We start from the raw sequence: 16,164 nt of genomic DNA, 5'->3' as shown, positions 1-16,164 counted from the left end.
ATTGCTACAATTTATAGCCGGAAAATTTAAGTCATCTGGCCCAGCTGCATTATTTTACTTGGCCTAAAGTCCATCTGGGAAGACCTCATTATTCACTGGATATTGTTCACAGGGTTGTATTATTTCTTGCCCACAAACTCAGATGACTATAAAAAAAGCCACAAACACTCTGCTTCAATAGTGAAAGGATTGAGTCATCACTTGTCCTGGCTCACACGGCTGCACCGTGGTCCTGTGTCAGTGCTAATTCTGGCTGTTACCTGCTCTGCTGATGGGGTTTATACAGACCCACCTCAGCACCTGCATCACTGCTGAGCCTCTTGCTGGATGCGTGCACTGGGATGTCAGGTCTGAAAGTGGGGAAGGATGAAGAAGGCTCAAAGCATGACACCAGCAGCCAGAACCCCTCCTCAGCAGAGCCAAACACCCCCCTTGGCTGCATGCTGTTGCTCCTGGAAAGAAAATGGCAACCTGTTGCTTGAATAATGACAGAAAGCACCTTGCTCCCTCCCTTTTCACCCCTTATATATAAGCATGTGATTATCAATTATTTAACCATTTGCCTGCCAAGAGGAGGAGCTCTGAGCCAGCGTACAACCTCACGCACTCCTTGTAGAGAAGGGGAAAAATAAGCAGACTTTCTAGGTTTTAAAATAGTCAGACACCAAGCATTAAGGTAGCTGTTACACGCCACTGGCTGCCTGGCCCAGGTATCTGCCACACCGCAGGAGCAAGATCCCTTTGCCAGCGGCACAAAGCGGGACGCTTGGCAGCATAGGCAGCAATCTAGCAAATAAACGCGGCAAAGCCAGGCTAACTCATCAGCTGCCCCTCACAAACAAGAGGGCAGGCTGTGAGCCCACCGGGGGTGATCCTCGGAGCGCTCAGTAAGAGCGGCCTTGCTCCCTAGGCCTCGACCCCCGCCCTTTTAGCGGCCTGGGCCTGGCAGTTCTCCCAGCCCTCACGGAGAGCACCCCCGGGAGCGGGGCGAGGAGGTGGACGGGGCAGCCTTTTGGGACCCCCCCCAGCCCTTCTTTTGGGTGCTGCCCCCCGCGGGACAGCGCTCAGGGGCACCCGCCGCTCCCGCCCGCCGGGGACGGCCCCGCGCATGCGCAACGCCGCCTGACACCCCCTTCTCGCTTGCCGTAGGGCACGTGATTCCCTTCATGGCCGGCCCCGCCGGCAGCGATGGCGGCTACGAGGTACCGGCGGTTCCTGAAGCTCTGTGAGGAGTGGCCGGTGGAGGAGACGAAGCGGCAGCGGGACTTGGGCGTCTTCCTGAGGCAGCGGGTGGCGCAGGCCTTCCGTGAGGGGGAGAACACGCAGGTGAGGGCGGGGAGGGGGCTCCCCGGCGGCCTGTTCGGGGTGGGGGCGGCGAGGCGGGGCCTGGGTCGCGCAGGCGCCTCTTCCCTCCCGGCCTCCGGCTGTGGGGGGTGGGATACGGCTTAACGGTTTCTGGGCACAAACCTCAGGAGTTCCGTGCTGATACGGGGTTCCTCCCGTAGCGCCCCTCGCCTCCGAGCTCGCTCGGTTGCGGTTGAGGAGAAGGTTCTGCCTGCGGGGCTCCGCTGTGAAACGAGCTGCCCTCGGGTCCGCTCGGGACCCCGCCGAGCCTCCCTCAGGGCCCAGGACAGGCCGGCGTCTGAACCGTCTGCTCGTCTTTGAAACACAAGCCCCAGTCAGCCACGTGGCTTGTTCCTCACATAGAACGAGCTGTGGTTTGTAGCCAGTTCTTGCATCGTTTGCACTACGTGCTTTGGAGAACCCCATTCCCGTGGTTATGGCAGTGGGATACAAAGCATTGTGAATTTGTCAGCGCCGTGCTGGAATCGAGTTAATTAAGTGTGTTTTTCTCACCAGAATGATAGGATGATAGTGTGATGCACTGTGGAGTACATAGTGAAATGCAACATTGCCTGGCACTGTTAGAATGCAGCAGTTATAAAACTGTATTCTGGCTGCAGTCGTAATTGTGTTGGAGTTTAGGCTTTGGTGCTGCTATAAATTAGAGAAGCTAACGTTTGACTTGGGCTGCAGACCTTTACAGGCTTGGAGGTGGTGCTGTGGAATGTAAATGTGCCCTTTCTTAGCATAAAAACAGTGTTCCAGATATGCATTTTCTACTTCAAGGGGCCATTATAAGCACCTAATTCTATATTGGTCACCAGAACAGTCTGCAGCAGACATTTCGGAAAGTGCTTATTGCTTTTTCATATGCTCGAGACGGCTGAATATGCTGCACCAATTGGCTACAACATCCCAAAGCTGCCACTCATCTTGAAAATCTAAATTGATGCCTGCAGCGCTGATGTCAATTTGTATGTATAAAGGCTTAATACAGCAAAGGGAAATGTACTGGCAGACAGCAGGAGGAATGTCTGAGAAAAGAACTAGAACCATAAAGGATACTTTATGAGTCTAAAGTCTGCTTTATTCACATGGAATAAGATATGCTGATTTTACGGGGGGTGGGGGGTGGGGACGAATACTGTTTCTGCTACCCATTTAATAGCTATTTCTGCTACCATTACTAAAACATTTAAAACATTAAGGGGGTCATTTGAAATGTGACTACAAGATACGTTAAGCTGAAGATCTCCTGCAGTGTGCTGGTGCTTACTCTTGATGGTCTGTCTGTCCCTACATCCTCTCTCCTGCAGCAGCCATTACCTACTGCATAAGGAGAGCCTTTCCTTAGTTTTCCTAGTTTGCACAGAGGAGACATTACCCGCGTTGCACTGAACCTGTGCCAAGTGTCCCAAGGACAGATGAGCTGTGTCATTTTATCCTGACATGTTTCTGTTGATACTATTCTTATTCGTGTATCCATTTTAATCTTTTATGTTTGATGTCATCGAGCAGCAATGCAGCGTTCTGGTTGAGTTGGCCCCCATTGTAAAATAGAAAACCAAGATGATGTGCCATCCATGCTGCTAAATAGATGGCTCTGCAAGGCAGATGCACCTGTCCAAGGCACCTAGCAGAGGTTTAGGTATTAGCAAGGTCTTTCCAACTTACTAGACCAAAATAGAAATCCACTTACCCTTCACAAGCTGTTCAGTGTCTTTCGTGCTGCTTTTCCCTAATCAATTATGAACTATTTTTAGCCTGCACCGGGATTTTCTAACTTCCATCCTAGTATGTTATCTTATTTGATGCTTTAGAATGAAACAGGTGGCAAAACTGGCCTGTGAGCAAGAAGTCTCACAGATTTCGTAGCACTGGCCAATAAAAGTGCAAAGAAAAATGTCCAGCAGTATTCTCATTAACTGTGTATTTACAGTTGATCTGTCAGATCTTTTAGAGCTGAGTTTAAGGTCCATTCTGGAAATCACATGCCTCAGTCTTGTAGGCCAAGCTGGTGAGAAGTGGAGGGGAAAGAAAATGGTCTGCATTCTGGAGCAGCGTAGCAGGGGTCACCAGCATCCTGCATTGCGCTGAGAAGTCACCTAAGCTGCTCCTTGACTGTCCTTCTCATAAGCCTTGAAACGAGGCGGTTTTTGCTATCAGGTTTAAAATAGGACTTGTGTGATACTTTTATCTCTTTCCAGATTGCTGACCCTGAGACCTGTGACCAAATGTATGAGAGCTTAGTCAGAATCCACACCAACTACTACAAAAACAAGGTGAGCTTTGGCATTAGCCATCATCCCTCTTCTAGGGGGTGAGTCACCACCTACTGCAGCTTGCTGCCTTGTCCCAGCAGGTTTTCTGGGAATGTTGGAACAGGCAAGTGAGCGGTCAGGTGGATGCAGCACTACCTGGTGCCTTTGGTCACTCCAGGAAAGCTGCAGTCATCTTGGCCTCTGTGACACATGTGAACAATGCAGATGATAGTTCTTGGTATGGATGAAGAGAATTCTTAGAGCTTGACTGAAAATGAGCTCAGACTCTACCATATGGTGATGTTTTTACCTTTTTTAATGCACTACAAGTAACATCTTTTTTTCCTCTCTCCTTCTCTCACCTACTTGCTCGCTTGTGAAGTATCCGCGCCTGAAAGACACAAGCTTCACTGGAGTGACGGTAGAAGACTGCAAGATGATACTAGCAACAGGTACTCTTACTGTGCTTGATTTAAGAATAAGTCAGTGCAGGAGATAAAGTACATTCTAGTCTTTGTGGTGTTCACTGCATCACTTCTACTAAACACCTGTGACTAAAGGACAGAACGGGACTGCTGTGCAAGTATATTGGATGTTTAATGAGGAGTAAGTTCAAGAATAATTGAGGAGATCTTCAGTAATCTATCAGGGCAAAAAGTTGATTGTATTTTGCACTGGGCAGGAACAGCAAAGGGTTTGCAAGGTCTCTTTGAGATCAGATAGCAGGAGCTCTGTGGAAGAAATGCACATTTGCTATGTCATTCTGAAATGTATCTCAGCTTCTGTTTCACCATGTTCAAATTCACTTCAGTATTTCTTCTTTTGTATTAGACTTTGAGAGAAAACAGGGCACCACGATGCAGAAATACTCTCAGCCAGATCCTTTATGAAGTGCAGTGTAGGAGGCTAGCGCAGTTTTGTTCTGCTCCAGTTCCTAACTTTGATTGCAGTGCATGGAAAGTGAATATTAGTTGTTAGTGGTAAGGGACTCCCTGCACAATTGATTGGAAGGGAAAACAAACTTGCCTCAGGCCCTGAAATAGAAATTCATTAAGATGAAAAGTCAAAAAAGGAAAATATATGTAAAGAAAGCTGTTATAAAAGGGCTTTCATTCCTTTGCTCTTCTGCTTTTCTTCCTCTTTCCCCATCTCTCTCTCCCCTCCTTTTGCAGATGTTCTGAAACAGATGGAAGACATGAAAAAAGGGACATGGAAAAAACTGCGAGAGAAGTTTTATGCCAAGAAACCTGAGGAGGACTCGAAGTGATAGGCTAACTCCCAGATTCTCCGCTGTATATATTCCTAAAGCACTGTATGTTGCCATGATGAATAAAACCATTTATTCCTCTTAGCAACAGCATTTTTCTTCAGACCCACACCTTACACCCTTCATATTTAGTGCCCCCTCTGTTTTTTTTCCTGAAAATCTAGGAGATAGCTTAACACATCTGTGCTGAAACCATATTGGAGCAATGTAGTGCAGAGGAAGGAACTTTTGTGATGTTAGACCTGATCCTTTCTATTACAAGAAATGGAACAACCAGGAGATGCACAGAGCAAGTAGGTGCAACCATGTTAGCTTTAAATTTGCTTCTGAAGATAACAGTAGTGATCATGTGAAAATGTAGCTATGCTTGTGTTTCTCTGTGTTAGCACTGGTAACAGTGAAATCGAGGGAGGGATAACTTTAGTTGTCACATTTATTTTCCTTTTGAGAAGACACAGGAGAGGACTGAGGGTGACTGTTTACCATGGTGACAGTGGAGCAGTGTAAGATTTTGAGAATTCAGTCAAATGTTGCAGCGGTGTGTTGCCGGTCAAGGCAGCTATATGCAGATGTCCCTCAGTGGGAAGAGAAGGTTCTGTATGGGTTACTACATATTTGAGGGATAAAGATAGGTTTTAATGACAGGTTGGTATATAGGGCCATAAACAAATTTCAAGTGTAATTAGTCCATTGCTATGGCCTATTTTTATTCCTTTTTAAAGCTTTAATGCTTGCATCAGTGTCTATTCTTGGGAGGCACAGGCACAGGACTGCAGTTGGGGTGGCTGCAGCACTGCTTGGCTTGGGAAGGATGAGTGTCTAGAACACAGCTATGCCAGGACTCTGCTTGGCTCCGGGCAGCACCAACAGCTGCTCCTTTTTATGTATTTGAACAGTGTTTTCCTGGCAAGTAGTGAAAGAATTTGAAACTTTGCAGCAGGCTCTAATCCAAAGCTTCAGAAAACAAGGCTGGTGTTCAAGGTAGTTCGTCATGGTAGCGTTCTTCTTCATTTTCTGACTGGAGCATCGTACTACATTTTAACATTTAACATCTGGAGCTGAGAGTATTGGGTTGTGGAGTACCTTGCGTAATACAGCCCTGGTTTGGCTTCAGGTCCTTGGGTTGTTCTGTATTTTTATTTATAATGGCCCCATTACATACCAGAATGCACAGGAAGGGAGCTTTCCTTACCATTTAAGTTTTTATTATAACATGATTTTGTATTTAATTTAGTTAAGGCAATTTACACTTCAGTTCTTAAGTAACAACAATAACAAAAAAAAAAGTAAAACATTACACCAGAGATGAAACTAAAACACAGGACACCCCTTCACAGTGAACTCCTGTAAACCTGCAGTTTCCTACTACTCCTGCCCAGATATTCTTGGTCCACAGAAGGCAAAAGACTAGTTCACACTAGTACAAGCTTGGATACTCATCCTCATCTGGTGAGTTAAATTAACAAATCCGTCTCCTTGAGTTTAGCTCCTCTTTACTGCACCACAGTGATGAACAGAATTCTTTAAATGGAGAGGGATCAGCATGGAGCAGGCACAGCAAATACGATGGCTGGTTTGCAAAGATCCACATGTACTAGTGCCACTCTTGGAATAAGTTAAATATTGCAGCCCTATAGCTAGTTACACTACACCTGAGGGGGAGGCCATCAGAATGTAGCGCATGGAGATAAAGATACAACCCTCCACATTTGCAAAATAAAGAGTTATTGCAATGAGGAATAAAAGTCCTGTATAATTTATCTTCCTACAAGGGCATTAAGAGTACAGTGTGGGTCCAGGTATTGTGAGGAATCCTGGCCAGTCCCTGGTTCCTGAATTGCTTACAAGCACTCTAAGGAAAATGTTGGCTGTGAAGCCCTTCCCCATGGTCCGTCTTTCTCTGACAGTGACATCCATGTGTGGAACCCAGAAATAAGCAGCCTCATTAGCTGATACATATGTGTAGTCCCTCAGTGGGCAAAGCCGATGCTTCTTCTGTGTCTTAGTGGTTCATGGTATTCTGGACGTCCACAAACCCCATCCTTTGTCTGCGCTTCCGTTGCTCTGTCATCTAGAGTTCAAACAAGGACACAAGTGAGGTAGGAAATCAGGCCGCCTTTCTATTCACTAACATGCGCTTCAAGTGTGTGACTGACTAGGCTGCTTTAAGGGTCTGCCAGAAAACCCTATGAGTTGGACTCTAGCTGTATCAGAAAGCACATGTCCCAAGTGTCCCCAACCCCCCCCCCCCAAAAAGAGCTGCAGGAGCCCTTTGCTTTGTATCTGAAGTTGTACTGGCTTGAGCTGGTTCTGCCTCCTGTTCCTTGCAATCGGTGTCTATTTTGGCAAGGACAGCGGGTTTCTACAGTCAGGTGTTCCTCAAGTGTTCCTATTTTAAAAAGTGTTTAGTACCTGTTCCTTCAGCTCATTCAGCTGGGAGGTGAGATGGGACACCAGCTTCATCGTGGTATTGAGTTTGTCTTGAAGGTTTCGGATCTCATTCTGTTCCCCTTCCCCTTCATTGCTGACCAGCGACATGGCTCGCATCCGGGGGAACCAGTCAAGGTTCTTGTTCTGGAAAGGTGACCATGGAGAATGGGAATTGGAGAGGGGGTGAAGAGGAGGGAACAGACCTGGCAGGATTTCACAGGAAGCCTGCCTATGCTTAGGGATTAAAGAAACTCTCAAAGGCTTGTCTTGTCTGTATCTTTGCAAGTTTTCCACAAATGGTTCTAGGTTTTTTTCTTACAGCCTTCTGGGCTTGAGTTCAGAAGTTTCTCTTTTCTAAATTTCCCCTCCCTCCCTTCTTGCCTTGAAATCACCTTGAAGTCACACTCTCTACTGCTTGGTTCTGCCCTTGGTTCAATCCTTAAATACACAGTACAAAACATCAAATAGACAATGTGTTGTTGGCTGAGATTGCAAAGTGGAAATAACCAGCTAAGAACGAACTAAGGCACAACAACGTTATTAAATATTTTCCAAAAGCTCCTTCTCAAAACTGTTTTTCTTTGGCAAGCCCATTGTTCTCAAATATTTCCCCGGGGTAGGCAGGTTGCAGTAGTGAAAGAGCTACCCTGAGAAGACACGTACCTTTATCATCTGTGCCACGTAACTCTCTGGCCCCGTGTAGTCCGTCTTGTTCTTCACTCGCACCAGCACGATGAAATACAAGTAGTTCCACATGTTGTGCTCATATTTAATATGTTCCTCAAAGGACACTGTCTTGTTGTCAAACTTGTCCCTTTCAAGTCCTGGGAAAGGCAGTCAAGAACAGAGAAGGTGGAGGGAGGAGATGGGGAGGGGAGGAGAAGGTAAGAAGTGAGCAAGCAAACGAATGTGAAAGGAAGTACAGATAATTGCATCCTCTCCCAGGTGTGACTTTCAAGAAGTGCTTTTAATAATTAGTTGGCATTTAGCACACAACAAGCATCCAAAACGGGGGAAATAACACAGTTGTGTATTCAGAGGGCTTCTATTTAAAGTACTACTAGCTATGCTTCCTGCCTATGTATCTAAAAGCATAAAATGCACCCAGTGGATCTTTTAAGAAAACAGCAGTTAAGACTTAGTGGGTTTTCCCCTTTTTTTTTTTGGATGCCTTCTGATGACTGAAAGCATTCCAGAACGTTTTCTGTATTTTGTTTCCTTAATAACGTGGTGCTTTTTTTCCGCTAAGTGATGGCCTCAGGAGTGATAGATGCACAGCGACAAGAACCCCACAATGTGGGGTTTTAGTTTAACACCTCATTATCAGAAGGCGAGGAACAATACAGATAATTTCCCCACTCAGTTTGTATTCTTGTTTAAGCCTCCTCACGCTGCAGTGACCCATCAGTGAACAGATTTTAAAGTTTTGCTGTGAACCAAATGAAAACCAGAAACCAGCTGAAATTTCTTTCCTTCCCTCAACCGCAGGAGAGAGGAAGAGCTTTGAGGCAATTCCTGTACACTGAGGTCCCAGAACTCACCACATATGAAACAGGTGGTCTTCAGTATCTCTTCCTTCTTTTGCTTCTCGCTCCTCAAATCAGCAAAAGTGTCAATGATGACCCCAAAGATGAGGTTAAGGACGATAATAATGACAATAAAAAAGAAGAGGAGGTCGTAGACAACCCGAGCAGGGAACAAGGACTCCTGTAATGGATGAAGGGGATAAATGTGCATCTCGCACACCTCTCCTCTAGCCCCTCCAACCATGCTGCCTCATTAAATGGGCCATGGGCTGAGGGTACCAGGTGAGGAAGAATAAAGGGTGTGATTAGGGGAAGAGAGGAGGAAAGCACTGGAGGACAGTGTGGGGGATAGAGCTGGAGGTGTCACAGTTCCCAGGGAGGGAGGGCAGCTGCACAGCAGTAAACACAGCAGGACTTAGCAGAAGAAAGGGGTCCCCGCGTGCTGCCCAAACTCACATCCTTCGATGGCTTCCGCAGAATGTCACCCACGCCCCCTCCGTTCCTCAGACCATGGTTCAGGACAGTGACGATGCACATGAGCAGCGTGTCACAGGCACGTTCCCACTGGTCAGCGTCTGTTTCTAGAGTACCAGAGGGGGAAATAAAAGCAAAAAAACAGAGCATAGACAGGGCTTAAGTACCAGACCATTACAAAGAAGCCAGAGCTGCGGGGATGATTCTTGCTGCAGTGATGCAGTGGCAAATCTCCTGGGAGCAGGTGCTCGTTGTGGATCTCCCAGCCAGCAACTTCCCAGCCGCTCCTCCAGCTTGCTTCTTGCCGTGGAGGTGTTTGGCTCAGTGCTCCTGAAGCTCCCACTTTCTTTATGACTAAATTGAATCTACTTCATTTTTTTATGCCAGGGTCAGTGCAAAATTTGCAGGCCTCTTGCCTAATATGTGCCAGAAAGTGGGTTGTTTCTTTCCATCTTTGAAAAGCTAGGATTTTTCTGAGCTCGCTGACAAACCAGGCAGCCAACCTACTCTGCCACTAACAGAGTCAACCTTTCTAATGAGCACACTTACCTTCCAAGGCAGTGGGCACAGCAGAGCAGCTAATTTTGTCACCGCTGCATGACTCCATGAAGGTCTCCATGTTCCTTTGCATCCCCAAGGGGTCATCTACAAGTAAAGGAGACCACAGCCTTGTCAGAGCATCAGCTTGCCTTAGTAAAGATCTTCACTGCTATCACGGGTGCTTTTCAACTACCTCTTTTTGTAGCTGTCAAGCTTCTTGAAAAAAAAAAAAAGCTGCTTTGCATTCTCCTAGCCTTTTCTTTTGCTCAAGTTTCAGTAAGACCTCTACAGTGCTAAAACTTCATTTGTAGCTGTCCAACCCCTTCTCTGCAATCACTCCCAGCCCCAAAACCCTGCTCTCTGCAGTACAAGGGCCCTAAGTCGGCACAGGCAGCTGTCTTTGCTAATCCCAAAACCAGTGCTACCAGGAGTTTGCGCCAAGGGTATACAACCCATGACGCATGCACACACACGGAGACACGTGCATGCTTTTGCAGCGGGGAGGGAGCAGGGTCTCATGCAATGGTCCAGCTGCAGAAGGCGACCGACGTTCCGCCTGACCCCTCTCTAGCCCAAGCACCGCAGCCAACAAGGGCAAGGGCTGAACAACCTTTGGCTTTGCTGTCCGGCAGCCGGTCCACCTCCAGGATGAAGTCATCCTTCAGGAACAGGAAGCCCACGATGGAGAAGAGGTAGACGAGGATGAGAGCCAGGAGGGCTGTCAGCAGGATGGAGCGCCCATTCCGTGTCACGCTTTTGATGACATTAAACAAGGTCTCCTCACGGTAGATCAAGTCAAACAGCTGAAAGGACCCAGGAGCAAAGAAATGCGGCAGGGTGTTTTTCTTGATAATGCCTGGCCTACCTACATCCCCTTTTATCCTGAGATCTTGGATCACTCAGCAGACCTTGACTAACTTTCACATAAAGCATTTAAGTTTCCCAGCTTACTGTAGGAAAGCAGAGAAGAATGAAGTGACTTATGCAGGAGAGCCAAGAATAGGACACATGCACCCTGCCTCTGCCCTCACCAGCTCACGTTGTCTCCCAGCTGACCCAGATAAAGTACACAGTAGAGATTAGAAAGAGAGAGATAGCAGAAGACCAGGAGAGAGACAGTAACAGATACTGTCAGAAGGCAGAAAGATCAGCCTACACAAAGATTAGAGCACAGTGAATTGTTCTCGCTGCTGTTATCAATCAGCCCCTGGAAGGTGTCACAGGAACCTTCTAGCTTCTAACAGGGCAGACAGGCTACCTCTGTGCCCCAAACATTTGCATTTATAGTACCAGGATGCTGTAGAAGAGTTCGTGCACAAAGAGTCCCAGGACGCTCGTCAGGATGTAGCCAACATGGTAAAGAAATTCCACATCCATGATCATGGCCTTGTAGCCTCGGATAAAGGTCCCACGATTGCCCACGAAGCTCACCACAAACACAATCTTGTTGGTCAACTGGGGAACAACCAGAAATGGGAGGGAGTGGGGTTTGCTGCACTTTATGAATACAGAACAGCCTCCTGTGTCATGGGCTGCTACACTATTTTTCCAGCACATGGAGAACTTACATTGAGAGCTCCCAGTATGTTCAGAGTGAGTCCAATCCCCAAGTAATAAATCGATCGCAAGATCAGTGCCACAAGGAGCGGTCTGACACCGTAGCGCTTAGTGAACAGGGCCATGATGGAGAAGCAGATCAGAATCCAGAAGAGCAGCGAGATCAGTGGGGAATCCAGCACTCCTGGGAAGAGAAAACCCACAGCAATTAAATGGCATGAGATTAAATGCATGCTGGCAGTTGGACACTGTGCTGCTGTCCTGACTGTCCAGAAAAACTAATGTGCTGATTATCAGAGGGTAGAAAGAGAGAAATTATGCTTGACTGCAAAGATTAGTATTGACTAGGATGGTTCTTACTGATACATTTTTCTAACACCTTTTAGCCAAGATCTCAAACCCACTGTAAATGGTGGAGGCTTTGCCTGACAGCTGGGTACATATTCTGTCATTGCTTCCCCCATTTTACGAACACGGAACGTGCAGCCCAGGGAGAAGAGACTTCTCCCTAAGAAGGAAGGAGCGGGAGGGCTGGCAAGGGAAATCTTGACTCAATCCCTTCCTTTGACCAGTAGAAAGGACTTGGGGATTTAGAAGTCACAAGGTGACTGAGGGTGGGGGGAGTACAGGTAAGGCGACCAGTTTTCCTGCATATGAAGGTCCCCTTTTTCTTCCACCTTGAGGAGCAGCAGATGCTGGGGCACTTACCCATGGAAGTGGCTTCAACATAGGGGTAGAAGAAAGCAATGATTATGTTGATGAAGACAGCCAGGTTGAAGGAAATGCTTCCCCAGAGTGTCATTCTGCGGGAGAACCAGTACATCAGCGGCATGCCTGGAGGGAGAGGAGGCAGACACACAAACCTCAGCCAACCTTGTGCCAACCAGGGAAGGCTTTGTCCTCCCAGACATCCAAAGGGCTCAGCTCAGTACAGGTAGCGGGCCTGGAGGGGCCCCTTGTCTCCCACTTTCTTCAAAATGTTATAAAAGCACCCTCATCCTCTGCTGAAATAGGTGTGCACGTTCAAAATGTTACTGCTCACATTTCTTGGCTTCTCTGCCCTTTGACCTGCTCTGGCACCTTGGAATCAGATCAGCTCCATTCTCTTCCTCACCCTCCTCATCTCCCATCTCCTACAGCCTCACCGCTCACGTCCTTCAAAACAACAGTGTCTTTGTGTTTTCAGTGCTGGTGCTTGGTCCCAGAGGAGACCCAGCCAGCAATTTCCCATCCATACTGGAAACTTGTTTCCTGCCAAATTCCTAAGATAGTTTTGACCGGATCTGCAAGTGTTTTCAGAGCTGCTACACTACTCCTTAGCTGCCTCGCAGTATTTATAGTGTGACTCTTTATTGCGCTCCTGTTATTTTAAGCCAGGATTTCTGCCCCGATGCAGCCCTGAAAGCACCTAAGCAGCTCTGCAGGGTGCAGAGAAGCAAGTGTTATTTCCCATATGTAGCTGCTAGATCCTGGCTTTGGAGAAGGCAACTGAAAACAAATGAAGAGAGGGCTTTCCAGGGGAAAACACCTGCGGGTGTAATCCCAGGGAATGTGCTGTAAAACGCATTTCAGACTACCGAGGAACTGCACTAACAGGCATGGAGGAAGTACATCCCTGGGATCTTGATTAATCTCCACTCCCTGCAGACTGCCAAGTGTGTTGTGCTCTAAAGAGCAAGGGGCACAAGGAGCTCAGAGATGTGATTGCCAGGCTGCTGCCAGGGTTTGCAGCCCTTTCAAAGCAGGGCTGCTTCCCAGTTTCACGACAGGGGCTATTGGAAGTGCCCGTGCTGGCCAGGGGGAGCCCAAAGGGAAGGTCTGGTTTGCTCTTACTGCGCAGTTTCTTCTGCCATTCCATCTCGTTGTGGAGGAAAGACGACTGGTCGAAGAAATCACTGACTTTGCTGCCCTGCTCGTCCTGCTCCGTGGTGGTGAAGAGCCGGTACTTGGTCTCTTTGGTGAGGAACTCGCAGATGCCAGGCACTGGGAAGATTATTTGCTCCATGCTTCGGTCCAGGCGCACAATCTGCAGGAAGCAGGGTGAAGGGGAGGGTGCCGTCAGATCCTGCTCCTGCCAGGCTTTGGTTTCCCTTTCCTAGACCCAGCTGTGCCTTCCCCTCCTCCCTCCTACTCCACCGGGATCCAAATATCACCGGCCACTTGTCTATAACACTGCAAATCGACCCAGCAAAGGCAGCCCTGGCTGTGCTGGAGGAAAACTGAGAGCGCGTGAACCCTTGCTGGCCCATCTGCAAGGAGATCCGTGCCGACAAGCCAGGATGGGGCTGCTGAATCGGCTGCATCCCTGCCACTGCTGGGAGAAAAAGGAAAGGTACGGCGGGCAGCTCGTTCCCTCAGCACCCTCCTCATGGGCCCTGCTAACACCTCCAGCTCTCTACAAATCAAAAGGCCTGTCTGCTCCTTGCCGGCACAGGGATGGGAAGGCTTCTAGTGCAAAATAACCAGGCACGAGACAGCTGGAGCGCACGTGGGATTCACCGACCATGTGCATAATGGCAACCCAACAGCTACCAGGTCTTGCCTCAATTTGGGACGTGTGTTTCTCGTAATACGCCAGTGGGTCCTCCTCTTCTTCTTGGACCGGGGCCGTAGACTTCAGCATCTGCGTCAGCTGCTTGTTATTTAGGCTGAGCTGGGATGCAGGGAGAGGGAGAGAGGATGAGACTGGCCTCAGCCAGGAGAGTCAGGTCTACCTCTGCACTGACAACAGCTTTCCTCAAAAGCTACCAAAGCTGATGAGGTTTCAGGGAAAAGCAAATGAATTAAAGCTTCCTAAAGGGGTACGAGTCCTCCCTGAGGTGACAGACATTCAATTCCCTGCAATAATTACATCCAAATGCTGCTAATCCACAAATTACAAATCAATGCCCATAAAACCCCGGGGAAATCATATTACTGCTGAATCTCATTTGGCATCTAAGGTACATAGGCAAGAAATGACAGCAAAGGACTCAGCCCTTCCTTTTCTGAAGGGAAGCGAGTACCAGCAGGACCCCATCAGGGCCACCAGCCTGTCCCTGTGACAAGCTGGACATCACCCTATGGCTGAGCCTTCCTTGGGGAGCCCCGCAAATACAGCTCTCCACTGCTTGGTCATAAATGGTGCACATGCCATTGGGCTTGTAGTTTGGGCTACAAGTGCACTGATATGTCTTTCTTTCTTTAGTCCCCCTGGGGAATACCAAACCCCTTCAAAACTTAAACAACAAAACCCAGGGAGACTCAGCAAGGGTGGGAGAAGCAGCTCTTTGCAGTCTCCGGTCAGGGTCGGGGCACACTGCCTCCATTCCCGAGGCCCTTCCGTACCATGGATGAGATGCCCTCCTCTTCCTCCTCCTGGATTCGTTTCACCGGCTTCAGGAGCTGCTGCAGAGACTTGTTGTGTCGGGACAGCTGGAAGAGGGACAGAAATAGCCAGGTGAGCACAGACTGGCAAGCAGCCACCGGTGAACACGGGAGCAGGACACAGGGTGCACAGGGGAGCGGGACGGCTGGCAAGCCTGGGGGCTGGCTTTTCACAGGAGCCGAAAGCACGTTTCCCAGCCATGCCTCCCTAAGGAGGCCAGCCTGGCTGGAGGAAATGTAAATATAGAGAAAAAATGTGCAAATCAGTGAGTGGGAGCCCAGCACAGCATGGGGAGCCCAGCCTGGCAGGGTCCCTGCTGTCACAGCTCAGTACCTGCAGCGCCAGTATATAAATGTTGTGGCCGACTTCGCGGGGGGAAACCTCGGCATTTTCACACTCCTCCTCCTGCAGATAGGCCTTCTTAATCACATCGACCTGGAAGGCAGCACAGGGATAGTGAGCTTCTCCCCATCTCCTTGCCTCATTTTCCTCCTCTGGCCACAAATGGCTCTGGGAGAACCATTAGGCGAGGATGCTTGTGCAGAAGATGGTGACCAGCAGTATGGCAGACAAGATGGTTATTGGATTGCAAACCAGAAACTGCATCAGGACCTGCAGGCAGAAGAGGTCTAGCAATGGGACAGGGGGAAGGCTGGGGGCTCAGTGGGGCAAGGCTGGGAGTGTTTCACTGTCAGCCCTTACCAGTTCCTGCGGGCGGAGGCTGATGAGGATCCGCTCGGCGTTTTCGCTGTCGTGTCTGCTCTCCATGAGGGCCAAGAGGAGCTTGGAGGCATTGTCCTGGGGAGGAGAAGCCCTTGCTGAGGGGAGCTGTGCCCTGCCGCTGCCCAGGGCTTCGGAGTGGATGGAAACCCCCCTTGCCCTGTCAGCTGTAACTCCCCTGCATTAAAGATAGCTGAGCCTCACATGGTGGAGATGCACCAGCCCTTTCCCACCAAGCCCACATGCTCTCACACTCGAGGACCTGACACGTGCACAGTCCCCACTACAGCCCACGGCCATGCCAGCAAGCCCGCACAGTGACGCACACACGCATGCCACCATCCTAACCCGAGGCTCTGCCCACCTTCAGCTGCAGGACCAGGTCCATCCGGTACTTGCAGAGGGGGCTGATGTCATTAAGGATGAGGGCTGTGATGATGTCGATCCCATTGGATTCGTGGGTCACGATGCAGCTCTGGGGGAGCAATGCAATGTGTTATCCCACGGATGCTGCCGGTCCTCCCAGCTTCACCCTCCCACGCAGCCCAGGTCCAGAACGGTGCCCTGCCTACAGCACTGACTCTGCCTGATTACCTTGGGAGCCCCAACCCCCCTGCCTCCCTGGAAAGGGCACCATTTGCACCACTATATTATTTAACTCCCATTTACATCATCATA

The 16,164-nt window shown here is 48.9% G+C and overlaps 2 protein-coding genes across 2 annotated transcripts in view; one reads left to right on the top strand and one right to left on the bottom strand.

Moving 5' to 3' along the window:
* Positions 1–1,111: 1,111 nt before the first annotated feature.
* Positions 1,112–4,956, top strand: UQCC2 (ubiquinol-cytochrome c reductase complex assembly factor 2). Its single transcript, XM_069771394.1, has 4 exons — positions 1,112–1,326; positions 3,552–3,626; positions 3,988–4,057; positions 4,778–4,956. Exons 1-4 carry the CDS (start codon positions 1,189–1,191, stop codon positions 4,870–4,872), a joined length of 378 nt encoding a protein of 125 aa, XP_069627495.1. The 5' UTR covers positions 1,112–1,188; the 3' UTR covers positions 4,873–4,956.
* A 1,099-nt stretch (positions 4,957–6,055) lies between these two features.
* Positions 6,056–16,164, bottom strand: part of ITPR3 (inositol 1,4,5-trisphosphate receptor type 3) — a 43,417-nt gene continuing 33,308 nt past the window's right edge. The window contains exons 43-58 of the mRNA XM_069771392.1: positions 15,851–15,961; positions 15,469–15,564; positions 15,100–15,201; positions 14,727–14,813; positions 13,942–14,052; positions 13,233–13,425; positions 12,108–12,233; positions 11,411–11,583; positions 11,133–11,297; positions 10,453–10,645; positions 9,852–9,947; positions 9,285–9,409; positions 8,844–9,009; positions 7,966–8,126; positions 7,285–7,446; positions 6,056–6,943 (exon numbers count right to left, since the gene is read on the bottom strand). Of these exons, the coding sequence (XP_069627493.1) occupies positions 6,875–6,943; positions 7,285–7,446; positions 7,966–8,126; positions 8,844–9,009; positions 9,285–9,409; positions 9,852–9,947; positions 10,453–10,645; positions 11,133–11,297; positions 11,411–11,583; positions 12,108–12,233; positions 13,233–13,425; positions 13,942–14,052; positions 14,727–14,813; positions 15,100–15,201; positions 15,469–15,564; positions 15,851–15,961 (2,136 nt within the window). The 3' untranslated portion in view covers positions 6,056–6,874. The remainder of the gene's footprint in view (positions 6,944–7,284; positions 7,447–7,965; positions 8,127–8,843; positions 9,010–9,284; positions 9,410–9,851; positions 9,948–10,452; positions 10,646–11,132; positions 11,298–11,410; positions 11,584–12,107; positions 12,234–13,232; positions 13,426–13,941; positions 14,053–14,726; positions 14,814–15,099; positions 15,202–15,468; positions 15,565–15,850; positions 15,962–16,164) is intronic.

The sequence above is a fragment of the Haliaeetus albicilla genome, chromosome 26 (genome assembly GCF_947461875.1).
Source record: "Haliaeetus albicilla chromosome 26, bHalAlb1.1, whole genome shotgun sequence".
Lineage (NCBI taxonomy): Eukaryota > Metazoa > Chordata > Aves > Accipitriformes > Accipitridae > Haliaeetus > Haliaeetus albicilla.
This window is presented reverse-complemented; position numbering and strand designations above follow the sequence as displayed.

What these genes read in the sequence shown, in the direction of transcription:
- UQCC2 (XM_069771394.1), top strand. Translation starts at nt 1,189, where the DNA reads ATGGCGGCTACGAGGTACCGGCGGTTCCTGAAGCTCTGTGAGGAGTGG. An exon ending in CCAACTACTACAAAAACAAG is followed by an intron (nt 3,627 to 3,987) that starts GTGAGCTTTGGC and finishes TCGCTTGTGAAG; the next exon opens with TATCCGCGCCTGAAAGACAC. An exon ending in CAAGATGATACTAGCAACAG is followed by an intron (nt 4,058 to 4,777) that starts GTACTCTTACTG and finishes CTCCTTTTGCAG; the next exon opens with ATGTTCTGAAACAGATGGAA.